This window comes from Pocillopora damicornis, chromosome 4, assembly GCF_964200805.1.
Source record: "Pocillopora damicornis chromosome 4, jaPocDami1.2, whole genome shotgun sequence".
Lineage (NCBI taxonomy): Eukaryota > Metazoa > Cnidaria > Anthozoa > Scleractinia > Pocilloporidae > Pocillopora > Pocillopora damicornis.
Genome location: NC_142673.1, coordinates 25,567,309 through 25,584,680, shown reverse-complemented (window position 1 = coordinate 25,584,680; position 17,372 = coordinate 25,567,309). Strand labels below are relative to the sequence as shown.

The 17,372-nt window shown below is 38.4% G+C and overlaps 1 protein-coding gene and 1 non-coding gene across 4 annotated transcripts; one reads left to right on the top strand and one right to left on the bottom strand.

The window, feature by feature from the left end:
* The first annotated feature begins 805 nt into the window (after window positions 1-805).
* Window positions 806-9,643, top strand: LOC113683605 (uncharacterized). The gene is made up of 8 exons (XR_016185904.1): window positions 806-1,110; window positions 2,247-2,531; window positions 3,428-3,766; window positions 4,278-4,594; window positions 5,443-5,574; window positions 5,941-7,623; window positions 8,190-8,469; window positions 9,074-9,643. It is a non-coding gene; the product is annotated as an uncharacterized LOC113683605 (transcript).
* A 1,221-nt stretch (window positions 9,644-10,864) lies between these two features.
* LOC113683602 (snurportin-1) lies at window positions 10,865-17,359 on the bottom strand. 3 transcript variants are annotated; one of them, XM_027200861.2, is made up of 10 exons: window positions 17,081-17,359; window positions 15,201-15,281; window positions 14,917-14,992; window positions 14,491-14,568; window positions 14,053-14,157; window positions 13,479-13,572; window positions 12,994-13,091; window positions 12,650-12,727; window positions 12,128-12,211; window positions 10,865-11,560 (listed from the first exon to the last, which is right to left on the bottom strand). In XM_027200861.2, the coding sequence occupies exons 1-10, from the start codon at window positions 17,158-17,160 to the stop codon at window positions 11,102-11,104; spliced, it is 1,233 nt and encodes a 410-aa protein (XP_027056662.2). In that variant the 5' UTR covers window positions 17,161-17,359; the 3' UTR covers window positions 10,865-11,101. The 3 variants fall into 3 exon arrangements, with proteins under 3 accessions (XP_027056662.2, XP_027056663.2, XP_089060203.1); XM_089204077.1 differs by lacking the exon at window positions 12,128-12,211 and having other exon boundaries at window positions 10,878-11,560; window positions 17,081-17,337; XM_027200862.2 differs by lacking the exons at window positions 15,201-15,281; window positions 17,081-17,359 and having other exon boundaries at window positions 14,491-14,593; window positions 14,917-14,954.
* Between the last annotated feature and the right edge of the window lie 13 nt (window positions 17,360-17,372).

Here is a 17,372-nt window from a genome sequence, read left to right as displayed (position 1 = left end):
ACTAATGAAGGAAGTCTACCCGCCCATTTACTGCCCTCTTGTCGTCCCCTTCAAGTTCTTAGGAATGGGTTTGGGACTGTTGTAGCTTTGTATGTCATCGTTTCCCTATTGACACGAATGACTCTATAAATTGGCATTCTTCAACTGTAGAAGGCTTAACAAAGTTGTAGAAGGCTTAACAAAGTTGCAGAAGGCTCACAACAGTACAGCTTCAACATCGAAAGAGACGCCATTTTTTTTTTTTTTTTTTTTTCATAATTTAAAGCAAAGGAGGCAAAGATTTTTTTAGTCGAGGGTACAAACTTGGTCGAATTGATTTGAGGAGGAAAAGCACCTAAAAAGGTATTGAAAGTCAGTTTGTCCTGGTATCTGAGCTGTAGTCTTCTGACGAGAAGATTTCCAACCCGCTTGCAAAATATGTCGGTCTCAAGACCAAAGTCTCGATAACCGCGGGCCAATCTACTTCAGACATATGAAAAATTGAAAATTTTCCTAAACAAGATAGCGAAAGTGCGAGTTCTCGGAAATTGATCCAGCCATGTTGACCGCGGGCTCATATCATGACAAGCCTCCAGGGTGGGAGGGCAAGGGGCGGGAAAGGAGGAGTTTTTTTGACCTTTTATTCTGACTAAAACGTTTAATGGTTTTGACAGTTTTGTGTCGATTCTGATAAACTTGGTTTTAGTGACAGCTTCTATTTGTCATGACAATTTTGCAGTCCTACGAAGGACCGAAGCAAGTGTGTCAAATAGGGTACCCTCCCGCTGTGATTTACTGTGCTACTTGAAAACCGACGAACCACTTTGAAGGAAGTGATAAAGGAAGTGATCATCCTCCAGGACGTGTTTTCTCGTTTATCTAAGTCGGTAGATTATCCCTATTCCTCTCGCTTGGATTACCTGCGGTTTCACGCTTCAGTTGCTCTTAATTCAGTAGGATATTCGACAGAGATTCCTACAATCGTTACCGCCAATAACGGAGATTTGATGCTGCCGTTCGACTTAACAACTTTCACCTTCTTCGAATGAATTTCTTCTCATTAACCCACCGGAATGGAGGCTTACAGCATGCACTGCATGAATCCTTTTCGTCATGTTGTCCTTTCGACTGGTAGGTAGCGATTTTCTTATTTATTTGGTTGAACTTTCATTCACGAATAGCAACACTGTTGTGCAAATATTTTCCGATTTCTGAAGCCGGAATTGGATATTACTATAATTTTTGGCGCGGTAAAATCAAGGACTCTTGGCATTTTCGCTTTCAATTTGTATCGGTTTATTGATTCAAAACAAGGACAACTCATATTTGATTTTAAAAAGAACGACACAGCCTTTGCCAAAGCTGCGAGTGATCCTAACGTAGAGGCCATTTCGATAATCAGCATTCGTCGAGTATGCGGAACATGAGTGGAAATGAAATTGAGCTCGTAAAAATGATCAGTTTACCTTTCAAAAGTTACTATACAAAACTAATGATGACGAAGGGAGACTGTTGGACTGAAGTAACCGGTTAGTTTAGAAACAGATTCAGCTGTCGAAGGGATAATTGAAACACTTCATTACCGTGACACTGCCAGGGAAACAGTCCGAATTGAAGTGTTATTGGGGCGCATACATGGAAGAAATAATTCTATGGACGATTAACACAGACTAGGAATCTATTACGTGGCAATTGTGTTCCCTCCATTGATGTTTTTTATTTTAAACAAGCGCCCATGTTCATGATAGACCTGTTACCAGATTGACTAGTCTTCAGTTGTTGCATTAAAGTAAAGGAGACTAGACTAGGTCACGCAACTTTTCAGCAGAGAGTAGTCTTAAGTAAAATATGCAAATATTGGTTAAAGGTAATCGCAGAGGAGGGTCAGAAAGGTTTCAAACGAGAAAAAGTAAGGAATATCATGATAAACTAAAGAATAACACAACGACGTGACTGTTGCATTCAGTGTTACTAGAGAATTGCCAGGATTTGGGCTCAATGAGGACGAAAGCGATCGGCCGATTTACCTTGTATATTGTTGCCTAACCCTTACGTGTTTAGATTTAAATTTTACATTGGTTTAGACGGCGTAGTTTTGTCGAAAAGACATTGAAGCTATTGTTTTTTTTCTTATTTTCGCTTGAGCTACTTCATTTGAATTAGTCGGACTCATTACTAACCCACCGTGACAAAAGAGATGTATGTGGGTTAAATTTGTGTATCCGTACACCGATTTAATTATTTTTTCGCTTTATATTCTTAATAAGGATCACCTTTAGGCACCATCCTGGCGGAAAAACGAGACCTTATGAATCGGTTGGCACTCTTATTAGACAGAAAAATGCGATTAATTCCGAACTGGACACAGTTAGCACGGGAACTGAGAGTTGATGATGCTGTAATTAGCCGATTGGAACAGTACAGTAACCACAGCCCTACCATCCAATTGTTTGATTATCTAGAGGTCAAGCAACCAAACTTAAGCATTCAACAACTTCGACAAGGATTGACACAGATTAGTAGGAATGATCTGAACGTACTGCTCAAAAATGGTAACTACGTTCTGTTTCTTGTAACTAATTACCAAGATGCAGTTGTCTTTTACCTTTAATTTTATAATCTATCAAATATTTTTGCTTGCATGCGATGGATCTGAAGAATTGCTTGACCCAATATGCCCCTGCTAAGAATAATAATTTCGTTCGCATTTTCAAACCTTACGTTCATTACAATAAGATTATTTGTAAGAGATTTAATACAAGATGAGAGGGTTTTGCTATACGTTGTAGCAGAAGAAGGAAATTATTTTTTGTTCATAAAGTGGTACCAGACAACACTGAAAATTAAACATCCCATGTAGTAAATAGCAAACTTTTCGTAAACATTTTGTCCTGAGCGTCGCAAAAATATTCAAAGGAAATACTTAACACAATTGTCTCAATTTGGCGTTAAAACATGCTCATATGTTTTTCCATGTACATAATCTTTTCGCCAAAGCTTTTGATAGTAGTGATAAAACATGTGCCTCAACACCAACTACAACAAAATTGATAACTATCATAGAAGTAATAACAATTTTGATGATAACGATAATGTTAATAATGGTAAGCGCTCTTTTCAAAATAGATAAAGATTCATCTATAGCTGATAAGTATGAACACACCAGTCTACCTACTAAAGATTGCTTTAAAACCTACCTCTTTGGAGGTTTTTTTTAGTCTTATGTAAGAGGAATTTACATTGTGATGGTTTGTCTAGCGTACGATTGACCCTCTTAAAAACACATATCAGTGACATTTCTAAAACTGGCGAAGTGCCACGGCTTTTATAAGAATCTCAATATATTTGATTTCATGGCTGCGTGATGTTCAATATCGAGTGGACTGATTGTGTAGCGTCTCTTACTTCACATTACACGCCATGACACTGATAACATTTGTTTTAACAGCTGGCTTTGATGACCATGAAGAGGTTCGAGGTGTAATAACATCGGGAGATCCACAAACTCAGACTTCCCTTAAGAAGGAAATTCTCGACAAAATTGCTTTAGCTTTAGATGGGACATCACTGGTTCTCGGAAACTGGTACAGCCTGGCGATAAAATTCGACGTGTCAAGGGAAGAATGTTGGAAGATAGGGGCACCTTCAGCAGAAAGCCCGACTAACCAACTGTTTCAGTATTTGGAAGCTACTTGCCCAAAGATGAAGCTGAAGAAAGTGGTGGACGCCCTTTGTTTGATGACCAGGCATGACTTGCTAGACTTTATAGCTAAACAGAACTTTGAAGGTACGTCATACACTTTACCTGCCACTGATTCGAAATTTGAGATATGATTAGATGCAAAGTAAAGAGATATTTTGTTGTCTTTTTCATTTTTCCGTACCCGGCGTGTTCCCTCCTTGGCGTAACTCATTCAAGAAGATAATGCCTCTCTAAATTCTTAAGTGTAGGTTACCTTCTCCGGACGTTAATGACAAGCCTTATAACCCTCCCAGTCCTCTGGAAGAGTTTCTTCTTCCAAAAGCGTATGCAGGACATCCAATGTAGTGTCCGTTTCAGACTGCAGTAGGTCTAGGGTGATGCTATTCATACCCGACGCCTCATCGTTCTTCATATCTTTCTTTTGCCGGGGCTTCTATCCTGTCATATCGCGGCGGTGGCGTTACATCCCAGTTCCTGTGTTCATTTACTGTTCAATCATATCTAACATCTTTGTGCAGTTATTAAATTCCAACATTTTTCATCAACTCTTGTAGATGATAACCTTCTTGCTACTCATGAGTTTTCTTTATTGCAGATGAAGTGCTACTGAAAGATGTCATGATACCTGGATCGAAGCTCCTGCAAATGATGGCGGATAAACTCAACCGTACAATACCTGCCGTTGAGAATTGGAAAACCTAGCTTTCAAGTTGGAAATCCCAAACGAAGAGATCCGAAAGTTTGAGGGCATGACGAGAGAATCTGAGAGAACAAGTCCAACTATTGAAGTGATGAAATGGGTGGCCGCTAAATTCCCTAACACTTGTTTAACTGATGTTGTAAGGGCATTGGACAAGATTCAACGAAATGACGCAGTTATAATCATAACAGAGGAATTTCCAGATACAGTGGGTGAGTGGAAAAGGGAAGTTACTGTGTAGATATTGGAGAGTTTTAGATCCACGTTTGGTTCTGAATACGTGTGGCCGCAAACCGCTAGGAGTCGCGTGACCAGACTCTAGCGATCACGTTCGCCGTTTGCCGTCCACGTTTGAACTTCGGGCAAACGCAGTTTCAGGTAGTTGAACTCCCTTGACGCTCTTTTTCTTCCTGTTCGAAGGTTCTCACGTATGTCCCATAAACATATATGAGGTGAAGTCTTTTAATTTCCACCAATCCGTTTGGGACGCTGGAAAACCAATCTTTTAGACTCATTTTGTGTTTGAAATGAAGGGCCTCCATCCTTGGTGTAATTCAAGACGGCGGCGCACAATTTAATTTTTTTCATGTGAAAGACGACGTCGATCTAAAAAGCTGAAAGTCTCGAAACTTCTAACTTCTAACTGCGGTTTGACGTTTGCGGTGAACAAACCAAACGTGGATCTAAAACTCTCTATTCTCCTTTTAAATCAGCCTGGAATATTCTTTATAGTTGAAATTCGGGTAAAGGATGATCCTCGTGGCCAGAATTATATGTAATGTTCGTTGTTTTAAACACTCCGGTTTTTTTTTTAATTAGCGCTTTTTAAAAATTGGCTGGACATACTAAATTATTGACAAGGAACTTAAAGTTTATTAGTTAAAAGCTTTGGCAACCATAGTTTATGGGGGTGATAACTACTTCCGATAACCTCCCTACTTTTATCCAAAGGATAATGGTATCGCTATCACAAGGCCCCAAAAATATCTATCATCTTTAGTCCACAATTAAATACTTTCTGTGCTACTTTTTGAAATAATGTCGGTTTTATTTTCTCCAGATCAATCCCTGGAACGACTGGATTCTTCACTGCACGATAGCCTCATCAAAGAGATGCCGATTAACGATCCAACAGGCAGGACGTTGTCTTATTGTCGCAAGGGGGAAAGATCTGTTTCACTCTCCAGTAAAGGTAAAACTGTCGCGAATGTTCAATACAGAGATTGAAAGTAGAGAGGTTTTAAAATTCGTGTACAATTGTAGGTCCCTAAATGCCTTCTACAGAATGTACTCGATTTTCAGAAGAGCAAAGAGGTGTTCACCGGGCTTTCAGATGAGCTATTCACCTTTTATAGGCGTTGCGAGAAATATTGTTTTAATTAGTAGCACCGTTAGACCTTTTGCTCATTAAACCTTCAAATCCGTGGTGGTTTTCTTTAAGTTTCTATTAACTCGTCAAAACAAGAGTGAGTTCTGTTAATTGTTGCTAGTCACTTTCAATGCCTTATATTACACTGGAGTATATTTAGCATGCCTTTCTTTTATTATCACCTTTCAGTTGCAGAAGACATGATACGAACTGGTCACTGCGGGCTCTTGCCAGAACGAACAAGCCTAGTGGGACGCAGTGAGATTTGTGAAGATATTGTAACCCTATTGACTTCAAACAAATCGGCTGAAATTGTGGCACCACCTGGATACGGAAAAACAACGGTGGTAATCGAGGTCGCTTATAGGATGATCGAAAGAGGAAAGTTTATCGCCTATGTTAAACCCCGTAATGTTACCTGTGTAGAAGATCTGGCAGGCAAAATTATTGAGGCTTTAGGCTTCGTTCACGGAGAAGACGCAGTAACTGAAGTATTTCATCGCATCTGTTACTTTAAGGAGAAGAGTGTGGTGTTGATCATTGAAAACATCGACGACTTAATGCATCTTGAGAATCAAATAAGTGTCAACGAACTCCATCAAGAACTGAAATCCAAAACGTACTGTGCAAAAATGCGTGGAAAATACTCGAAGGATGACTTTTTTACCTTTTTAAAAGACATAGGGCTAATTTCAAACGTTCAACTGATCCTCACATCTCGAGAAACGTACAATTTCCCAATCGAAGTTATTGATTTAGGGCCGCTTAATGACGAAGAATCAGCTGCTCTGTTCACAAAGAGTGACGGTAATCTAGACGATAGCTTGATCAAGGAACTGGTCAGAGTTTGTGGCGGTATTCCTCTGATAATTTGCACTGTGCTCTTCATTCTTAAACGGGAAAATCCGAAAGAGTTTACTGAGAGACTCTCTTCAAGTTCACCTAGTGATCTCGTCAGAGAACTGAACCCAGAATTTATGGCAAATGAAGACCGCATTGATAAGTGTCTGGAAATCTGCTTTAAACGGCTTAGTCAAGAGAACCAGAAGATTCTTGTCATGTTCTCCACATTTCCGTACAGATTCACGCAAGAACAGTTCCAAACAGTATTTGAGTCATCAGTCGGACACGATTTTCAGACACATCTAAATTGCCTGAAGCAAAGCAGCCTCCTTCATTTCGACAAAAAGAGTTGTCAATACTTCCTTCATCCTTTCATAAGGAATTTCTTTTCTTTGATGCCCGACCACAATGAAGCGAAATCAGTCTTCCTTCGTCACTACAGTGATTTGGCCGTTAGCCTTTGCCGTAAATTTTTGAGTAAGGATTCTAAGTGTGCGATTGAACATTACAGAGCTGAGAAGGAAAACATTCGAGAGGCCATGGCGTGGTGTGGAGATGAGCATCCTGAGCTTGAACAAAGCTTAAGGGAGAAGTGCATCAATGCCTTTAATAAGGCCGCCGTATTTCTTGCAAAGATGATGAAAAGGCAGGAGTTCGAGTCGCTCTTCTGCAAGCTCGCGCATCGTTGTCGCTACGACATGCCTCTTTACAGTGCTTGCCTAACGCACATCGGAATGAACATAGTTTTAAGTTGTACATGCACACCTTTCATTTGCTCAAGAGCGTTATATCGTGCCAAGAGTTTGCTGTCAGATGCGAACGACATCCAGTCAGATCGTAATGACGTGAATAACAGCAACCGGGCCCAGTGCTTAAGTAAGCTTGGTTTCTGTTGCGTTCGCGAGGGGCGTGTTGAAGAAGGCTATGTACACCTGGAAGAAGCCTTAAAATTACGACGGGAGAGAGCAGAGAAATCAAACAAAAGGAAAGACGAAGTCATGTTAGCGGCTTGTTTAAACGATTTAGCAGGTTGATAATTTTACAAGATTATTTTTGTTTCATGAACCGAGTTGACAATGCAAATTGGCCACCGTAAAGAGTTTTAGCCACTAGCTTTGAAAATCTCACAGTAGCCAATGTGCATTATCAACTCAGTTGAAAAAAACAAATTATCATGTTAAACTCCCTCACCGACATAGCACCACAGTGTTAAGAAACTTCCCCCCTCAAGGAATTTTCCAGACTTAACTTTTGAGAGTAAAAAAAAGTGAAATGTCACCTTCACCACGTGTATTCCACAACACCTCAAAGTTTCGAGATGCATTGAAACTTTGCAGAAGCCAAGTATCACCTTTGCTTTCTTCAAATAACATGACTTGTAAGCTGAATGTTTTAAAAGCCGGATCTGATATGAAGCTCGTGTTTGCGCGACGATTTTCATTGTAACTATTATTCGCAAAGTATATACAGTCCTAACTAAAATAGTTCTGCTGCCAGACGAAGTTCTCGCAAGTGGGTATTTGGGAAAACCTAAAGAAATGGGAGATGAGTACAGCAATGTGCCATTTAAGTTTGCGTTTTTTTTCTTTTTGCAGCTTCTCAAATGGTTCAACGGAACCACTTGCTTGCAATTCAAACAAGACTCGATTCTGTGCTTCCTATTTATAAAGAGAACCTCGGAGATCATCCTTTCACAGCAACAACACTTAACTGGATTGGCAACAGTTACTACGCTTTGGGTGATTACACCGGCGCCATCAAATACAGCAGCACATCAGTAAACCTCCGACGGCAACTGCTGGGGCAACATCAGGAAACTGCAAAGTCTCTTTATGATCTGGGAGAGGCGTTTAGCGCGAAGGGAGATTACCAAAGGTGAAAGAATACACTGTAACAGTGTAATATTTAATACACATTGAACTGATTCCTTTCTTTCAAAAGTGTGTAGAACAGCACGAAACATTGACTCGAAGGCGGAATTCCAGGACAAAGACTTTCTTAGCATTTCCAACACGTAATTTCTAACTTTGACTGTTACTGTTTGACCTGAAGGAATAATGGAATTTAAGTGTTGGAAAAGTTTTTTTTTTCTGTGCTTTATCTTTGTACAAATATAAACAGAGATATTTGTTAGAATAAGATATAAAAACCATCATCAATGACTTCAGAATGATGTTGATGGAATCAGCTTACAGTAAATCTGAACTCCGGTTTTGCCCATTTTCTCTTCGATCCTTGAATCCACACGAAAGAAAAATTGGAAGCAATTCTTGTTCAAAGGAAATTCAAATATTTTCACTTATATAGGTGTACACAGAGCCGAATTTGGCAACAAGAACTTGGATTTCTGCCGTTAACCATGAGCGCCATGTTCTTTGCGCCTGCATGAAACATGATTTTCCCTTAGGAAATTCACCACAACAAAGACGGCAAGCGTAGTAACGAAAGAGCTTAGTATTAATTTGCTTCATCTTTTTAGTGCCCTTGATTACCTGAAAGAGGCTGCTAAATTACAAGAGGAAGTATTAGACACACACGAAGAGCTGATTCACACATACCAAACCTTGTCGATTGTCTTGCGTTATCTTGGAAGAGAGAAGGAAGCCGAGGAAGAAGTGAAAAAGGCAGAAGAGTGTGCGAAAAATTTGGCTTCTTGGAAAGCCCCTTTAAAGAGAGTTGAGAGCCACGAAGGAGAAAAAGGATGGATGGCTGTTTCAACCATTCCTGATGCACAACCAAGAAGTTCAGCCATTGCTGAAACAAAGCTAAGAAGTTCAACGGTCTGATTTATTACCCCCTGCCCATGATAGACGAAATACATTCAACAATGCTCACAGTATCAGTTATCATATTTTCACTACGACAAGTAAATCAGTCTGCTCAGTCAAGCAGACGGTTGTTTCTTATCGAGCTGAAATGACTTCTTCGTTATAGGAGAGAATTGCAGCAGTACTTTTCCGTCATTGTGTTCGCGGGACAAGCAAAGCCCGACGTACATGTAGGGCATATTTGTATTTGCACAAAAAAATAAATTGAATTAAATAAGAAATAGTTCCTGTGTGGAATCAAAGTGCTCTGTGAGCAAACTCGTGAATTGACACATGATTTTTTAGATTATGTTTAATGTTATCTGGTTTAGGGAATTTTGTGGTTGATTGTCATATCTGGAGTACGAGCAGTAGTTCAGTGTTCGCTAATGTAGCAAAGAAACAAAGTAACGTTGGGATAAGAAGGCATTACAATTGAAATGATCATGCTATTACATTTGACAAGGTGGATGATGTCATGTGTTTTAAACGTCTATCATTTTTGTTTCTGGTTCAGAAGAAAAGGTTGGAAGTAAATGTGGGTGAAAAGTGAAATTTACTGTCTTTCGTTGTAAATATTAGAAAATCAAGGCAATACTGTCTTAATGAAAACATTAACGATTCCCTCTTTATCAAATGAGACAAACGGGAACGAGTTTTGAGTGATATAACTAAGCCAAGCCTGCCACCGTCATTTTGGATCTCCGCCTGGGTAGATTTAGGTCACGTGCTAGGCAACGTACGATCAATAACAAGATAGAATTTCATTTCAGGCCTATTTATCAATTTTGTGGTGTGTAACTTTCGCATTTTAGTACGTTGTTTGTATGTTGAATCTTCAAATTGTCTTGAAACTTAAAAGAAAATTGTTCTTTAAAAATTCACTGAAAATCGGTAGCTAAAATTGTTTGTTTAGGTGTTATCTGATTTTCGTGTTAACTTGTTATTTCGTCAGTCGCCGGCATCTTCTGTTGCTTCTCACAGGAAAAACACACGCGACGAAACGTAATGATCAATTTTGTCCTCAATCTCACGCTATAACAGAAAAAGCTTTTGAACATCTGTAAACTCCGAGCGCTTCGCAGTAAGTGATATTTTCAATGAATCTTCGGATTGTTTTCAAGTTCAAGGACTGTAAATTACAATTTTATGAAAAACGAAGGTTGTTCTGTTATTTCAGTGTGAATCCTTGCATGCCTGCCAGTCGCTGGCGCCGCTTGTTGAAACTAAAACGAAAAAAAAAACTCTTTTAAGATTATCATTGGCTTCTTTTTCACCCCACCACTATTCTTAGCAACAAAGGTCACCATTTCGTCTGTTTATTGCTCGCCAAAAACTATAAAATGCACTCAAAAGCCTAAAATCTAAAAAAAGTTTACAGGAATCGACCAATCGAGCGAGCGAGCGAATGCTATTCCCCACATCGTATCTATAACTCGCTCTTGCGCATGCGCGCAATTCACGAGTTAAAAAGACGAAGCAACAAAATGGCCACGTTAAACGATCCATACTAAAACATGAAGTAGAACTGTGGGAGGACTGGGGAGGCTCAGGCTTCACTAGATTTATTTCAGCCACTGAGGAACCGGTTCCTGGTCTCGTCCGTATGTTTAGAAACGATATGATTTGCACTCAAAAGGATCGCCGAGAAAGCCTACTTCATTAATAGTTATGCCAGCAATTAAGAGGTCTTAACGACTTCAAGATATTGTTTCGTCAGTCTGACTCACATCCATATCATCATCGCCTTTCTTACGCCCTCTTCGACGAGAAGTTCTTTTCGAAACTTCCATCTTTTCATTCTTGTCCTCGTGTTGTATATTTTCTTTTGATTCTTCCTCCACCTCCATTCCTGCACCAGTTTCAGAAGCATATTTTCGTCCCTGTTTTCTCTTTGTTTTCAGGGACGACTGAGTGTCCATTTTCTCCTCAAACACACAGTTCTCTCTCGCCAACCTCTTTTCCTCGTCGCTGTCTCGTAACTCCTTGTTCGACTTCAGTAAAGTGAGTTTGTTTACCGCAGGAACCCCTGCCATGAATGTATCTGGCACAGGGAGCCCCAATATTTCAGGAAGCATGTACGGTTTTAACCAGCCAACCAGCGGTGTTCTCCCGCAAGTGTAATGCGTCCTCTTGTGAAAGAACAACAAACCATCGACCTAAAATCATTTTAAAAGCTTTTAATGTCAAACCGATAAAGCATGAGAATGGATAACGACAGATACCCCTCTTTGCCCGTTCCTTCGTCAAAACTGTTCAGCTTTAAGCTAATTAAGAGGATTTCATTTAAGACAATGCTACATAAACCATCCATGGACTTGTGAGTAATTTTTTACTTATAAATTCTCCATCCTTCCTTGTATATTAGTTTCCATAATTTGACGCATATGTCAAGAAACGAAACCTTGAGCTGATAGGTCAGTCTACTCTCCTTACCTGTTCCCTCGAATATCTATTGTAGTATCGTAAAGAGAAGTTATTTGTCCATCACTTTTATAGGATCAAGTGTAGCACTCTACTGCCGACGAGAAGATTGCAGATGTTTTTTTTTTTTCAAATCAAATTCATGCCGTGAATGATGCTCTAACACTTGACTACCTTGGAGCAAAAAAAATGTGGGTTAAATGATCTTCTGTGTTTCCCTTTTTGCCAATTTCCTTGAAAAATAATCGTGGCAGAAATATTCCCAAGACACTACTCCTGATCAGACGTTATTTTTCTTTTACCTCATTGACTGATGTGACACTGCTCAAAGCTTCATAAATGGAACTGGCATGACAAGGATGATGATGCAAACTGACAAACCTGTACTGATAAACGATGAGCAGAGACATGTTAATTAAAGTGTGTCTTCCGTGGATTGAGCTCTCACGCATCAAACTCAGGATTTCCCTCTTGACTTTGATTCTACCAGTGTTCAAAATTTCACTTTGTTTGTTTATTTGTTTTACAGTGCTTTTTCCACCAGAACAAATATGAATAAATAAATGAAAAATCTATGAATTGAATTTAGCAAAGGCATGGGATCCTCAAAATGGGACTTCATACTCTGATTCTGGCTTGAAATGGAAATTGGAAGTTGGTTTTTGTGGAGAGAGAAAATCCAGTAAACCACACAAGAAAACCTGGACCAAGGTCAAATCCAGTGTCAAACTCAACGTTCATGCAAAATCAAGTCTGGAATTGAGTTCAAAGCACCATTCCTACTTTCCCTGAATGAGTGGACCAATAAATTCCAATTTTCTTACTGGGTTGTCCCCTGACACTTGTGCCACTAATGGCTCTTCCTGAAGCTTTGTCTGCAGCCAGTAAAACCTAAAATCTGTCTGAAAGATGGAAAAATGATAAAGAAAAACAATGATATTAGTCACCAGGTAATTTGGTTTCATCAAATGAGTTTATAATGTAAATTGGTCACCATAAAGAGTTTCAAAGCTGATGTTTCAAGTGTTAGCCCTTCACTAGCCCTTCATGCATTTCATGATAGGTTGCCAACAGCTTACAAATCAGAGATCACAAAATTAACTACAAATGGTGACTGTAAAAAATTCTGAGCCTTATCGGTAGTAATGCAGAGCTACATGTGCTGTACCTCACTGTCATACACAGGATGACCTCTCCAGGTCATAACATCCAACACATGGAATGTGTTTGTGAGTTCATTGAAGATACAGTCCAAGATGGTGTAATCTATGTATAAAACAGATAATTTCCAAGTGTAGAAATATATGTACATGTATGTAGTTTTAGGTTTCTGATTAGCAAACCCAGTCTATACAATTACCTCATATACTTAATATATACTAATACAAGCTCTAAATTATTTGAAGTTCAATGAATTCCTGGTTGTCAAGAGACTATAAAGCCAGAAAACAAAAGGAAAAGAAAATTAAACTGTGAAAGTTATGGCCTTGACACCTCCATCTCAAAAGAGAACTTAAAAGCAAATAACAAGTACATTGAGCAAGGGAAGTACACCATACTTGATGCCCAAAAAGCAAAAAAATTGTGACAGCAACCGACATATTAATGCAGATTTTTTTACTGTTCTCATAACTCGAATAATGGCTTTTGTACCTCCAGGTTTGAGAGTTTTTGGACTTCCGCCTGGCAGCAATGAGGAAAACTTATTCACTCTGAAGCCACTTTTAGTGTATGCAGCAGTATATCCCTGTATTGTTTACAATACATGGAAAATTAAACTATTACAGGTCACATAACAAAGTTACACACAGTAGTATTTCTTATGAGATGGTAGGCAGTTTTTTTTACAGATTTCAACTCCCCAAAATCATTTGTGAACTGAAAATTGTGAGCTACAGTGGACCTCAAATCTTTAATAGGTACAACTCACACCATGTAGGAGAGCTAATGTTTTGAAGCATGTGGTGAAGAAAGCCACATGAAAGCTACTTTAAGTTGTTCATTTTAATTTAACCTTTTAACTCCCATGTGTGACCAAGACAGAATTTCTCCTAACAATATCAATACAACATCAATCAGACAGGTTATAAGAATAAAGAAAAATATAAGTTTGAGGATTTTCTAGTTGATCCAGTGCCAAATTCTCAGAGCTAGCATCATAAGAATTGTATGGCATACAGTAAGGAGAATTACTAATGAGATCTTGGGTGTCAAAGAGTTAACTTACATTTGCAGCAATTACAAGGTTTCTTTTGCCCACTGGACAAATCACCATCAACCAGTCCTCCTTCAAATCATCAGGGATATCAACAAGCCACTCTGATAACATCAACTAACAAAAAGGAGAACAAAAGGGAGGAAAAAAAAGAAATCAATTTACTGTGCAAAAATCTATACCATGCTAATCTATACCATGTAGTAAAAAATAATTATGCTGACAAAGGAAAGAGATAATGAATGACTTTCTTTAACTTCACTATGAGCAAGATATAAAAAACATATTTAGAATGGTCTGAAACTGAATCACTTTTGGTTTCTGAGCAAAATTAGAAGTTTTCAAGGAGTTGAAAAATTTTAATCATAAATAGGAGAAAGGTAAAGTGTATCATACTTTTAAAGAGATCTTAACTTGAGATGTTAACAGTTTTAAGTGTAGTAGCCACACCTGATATGCATAAGGATTAAACTTCTTTTTATGCTTTCTCCTGCCATTCTTGTCACTCTCCTCAATAAACTCCATCTCCTACAGTGTGCAACCATTTCCAAAACTTACAGTGAATGGCAGATAAAATAATCAATAAAAGAAATGACAAAGAAATGGATAAGACTGAGATGAATAACAATTCAAAGAATGTGGGATATTGATCAAATGAAGCCTTTAAGTGCTACTATGGTTCTTTCTTTATTCACTCCGGGCTTTCGCCGTTCTACGGCATCATGATCCCTGATGATGCCGTAGAACAGCGAAAGCTCAGAGTGAATAAAGAAAGAACCACAGTAGCACTTAAAGGCTTCATTTGATCAATATCCCACATCATTACGACATGCTACTAAAGGACACGTTCAAACGTTTAATTCAAAGAATGTTTACCTCTATCTCAACATCTTCAATTCCTAAAGATCCTTCCACCAGTTTTCTTGCATAGTTGACATAATCTCGCCTGTGTCTGAGAATAGACAGACTACAAAATCACATACAGTTGAAAATATAGTACAATACACTACATTACCAATAACATTTTCCCACATCAACTGATTACTTGGCAATGATGTGAAGATGCATGAAAAGATAGTTGATTAAAGAAAAGCATAACTTTACTATCACAGCATGTATAGTGTATGATTTCGGTCATTTTCCATAGAGACATAACATACCTTTTCTGCTCCTCCAACATTCTTTTTCTACGTAAAAACTGATCTGGGGTGTTGCTGGGCTTCATTTTATACTGCGTCATCCTGATGGCAAGTACATGTAAGTCAGTTCTTACTATTACAACAACTCAAATATGATAAACATTCAGGAACATCTTCTTTAGCCATAGAAGCAACAACATAAATCTACATGCATGTATACAGGACATGTTCTCAGTTACCCACAGTATCAACATTATAGTGGCTCAAAATAAAGAATAATGAAAACCCATTTTTGTTTTTAAATTCTATGGCACCAAACAGTTTCTATGGTCATTCTTTTACCTCATGAGTATTTCAGTGCAGATTGTGGACCCATCATTGTGGTTGATTAATATAGCTGTTGTGTCATTGTGTTCCTGGCTATCTTACAAATTCTCCTTTATATAGACGCAAAAGTAGCCTTTAAGTCACTGTGTTACTTTTTTTTTTTTTTTTTTTTTTACAACATGATACTTGTATTAACTACATTATGGTTCCTTTCACAGGACTCCCTACATGCATTGTGTTACACTACTTACAGTATTCTTAAGATAATGCACACACATTTAGAGGCACATCATTTACACACAAAAAAAAGAGAAACTTACTCACAAAAAATTAACAGCTATGAAAGACAGAAAGGCTAAATTGTGGGTGAGATTGATAAGAGTTAGAGCTTGAAAAAAAAAAACCCAAAAGTACAGTGTTTAGCAAAAATTGATTTTCAGAGGCTTAAAATCAGCATAAGGAGAGTAAGATAATATCTTACTCACATTTGTAGCCTGCCTGCAAACTATATAGCAATCAAAGTGCACAAGGTATTTTGTCTCACTTCTGTTGAAATTTATTCTGTGAATCAGTCACAATAGATATTTGTTTTTCAATTTCTAAATTATATTTCAGCTGTTGTGCATATTCTCTGATATATGGAGATATGTTTTTAAATTTACAGCAATAAATATAATACCTTGTGAGGAGCAAAAAATGGTTTACTAAAATATCATCTTTCTCTCCTACTAAAACCTAAACACTCATAGATATCCAAAATGTGTGAGGCTGATATCAAATGAAATGAAACGAAAAAACAATGAACCCTTCCCCAAAAGGTTTTCGTTACTGAGCATTCCCAGAAAAGATGGATTAATGTTTCTTTGTCTGTTTTGCACAAATAACAGAGAGCAGTCTCCAAAATTCCTATTTTAGATAGAAAGGAGTCACTGTGTTACCAGCTTTCTGAGGATTTCCCCTTATACCAGCTCAAATGTAGCAACTAAGTTAATGTGTTACTAAGTGAGAATCTCCTTTTACACTGATGCAGAGGTAGCCATTAAGTCAATGTATTAGAGGCTTTATTATAGTCGGTAATAATACAACATCCAACAAACTTTATAGTGACTTCATGAAACGCTTATGTTTGGATGAACAAAATTATAAATTACATGTTTACATTAACACAAACACCCACTGCTGAACTGCAAGCCTAGAGAATAGCTTACTGGTAATTCCCTAGGAAAATTATGGTGTACTGTTTCATTTAGGGGATCTCTTTGAGGGTGCAGGGGGAGGGAGAGGGCAGGGGACAGTGGTGGGGTATAGGGACTGGGGGGAACTCTCTACATATTACCCTGGATGTGGAGAGCCAAGTTCCGATGCTGATGGTATTTCAAGGATACAAATGTCTGAGATAAGCTCTTTAAGTCTCGTTTTTGCAAATAGGGCAAGATCTGCACATACACGTACACAACAGGGAGTTTTTCGATTCTCACACACCCAAACCCCTTAGACGAATTTTAAGGTATTTGTGACGATAGAATTTAACTTGGAAGGAACAGGATACTCAAGTTATGCTGAATTCTGCTTACCTCGGATGAGGCGCTGCGGTGTCGTTTGGGTCAGAGGAAACAGTGAAACTGGCCGCAAATGATTCAGAAAGACCCTCCATTTTGACACAAAAAGGAGCGAACTTTAGCCGTTCAGTTCAGAAGAACCAAAGAAAGATTTAATCCCTCAATATCTAATTATCAAGCCTTTTCACAAACGATTTTCATCTCGTATACAGTTGTTCCAAATTTCCCTCTCTTCTTATGAGCCCTCGATTTACTAACAGTATGCAATGAGTGTAATAGCAGTGAAGATTCCCCGGAAGTCCCTAGC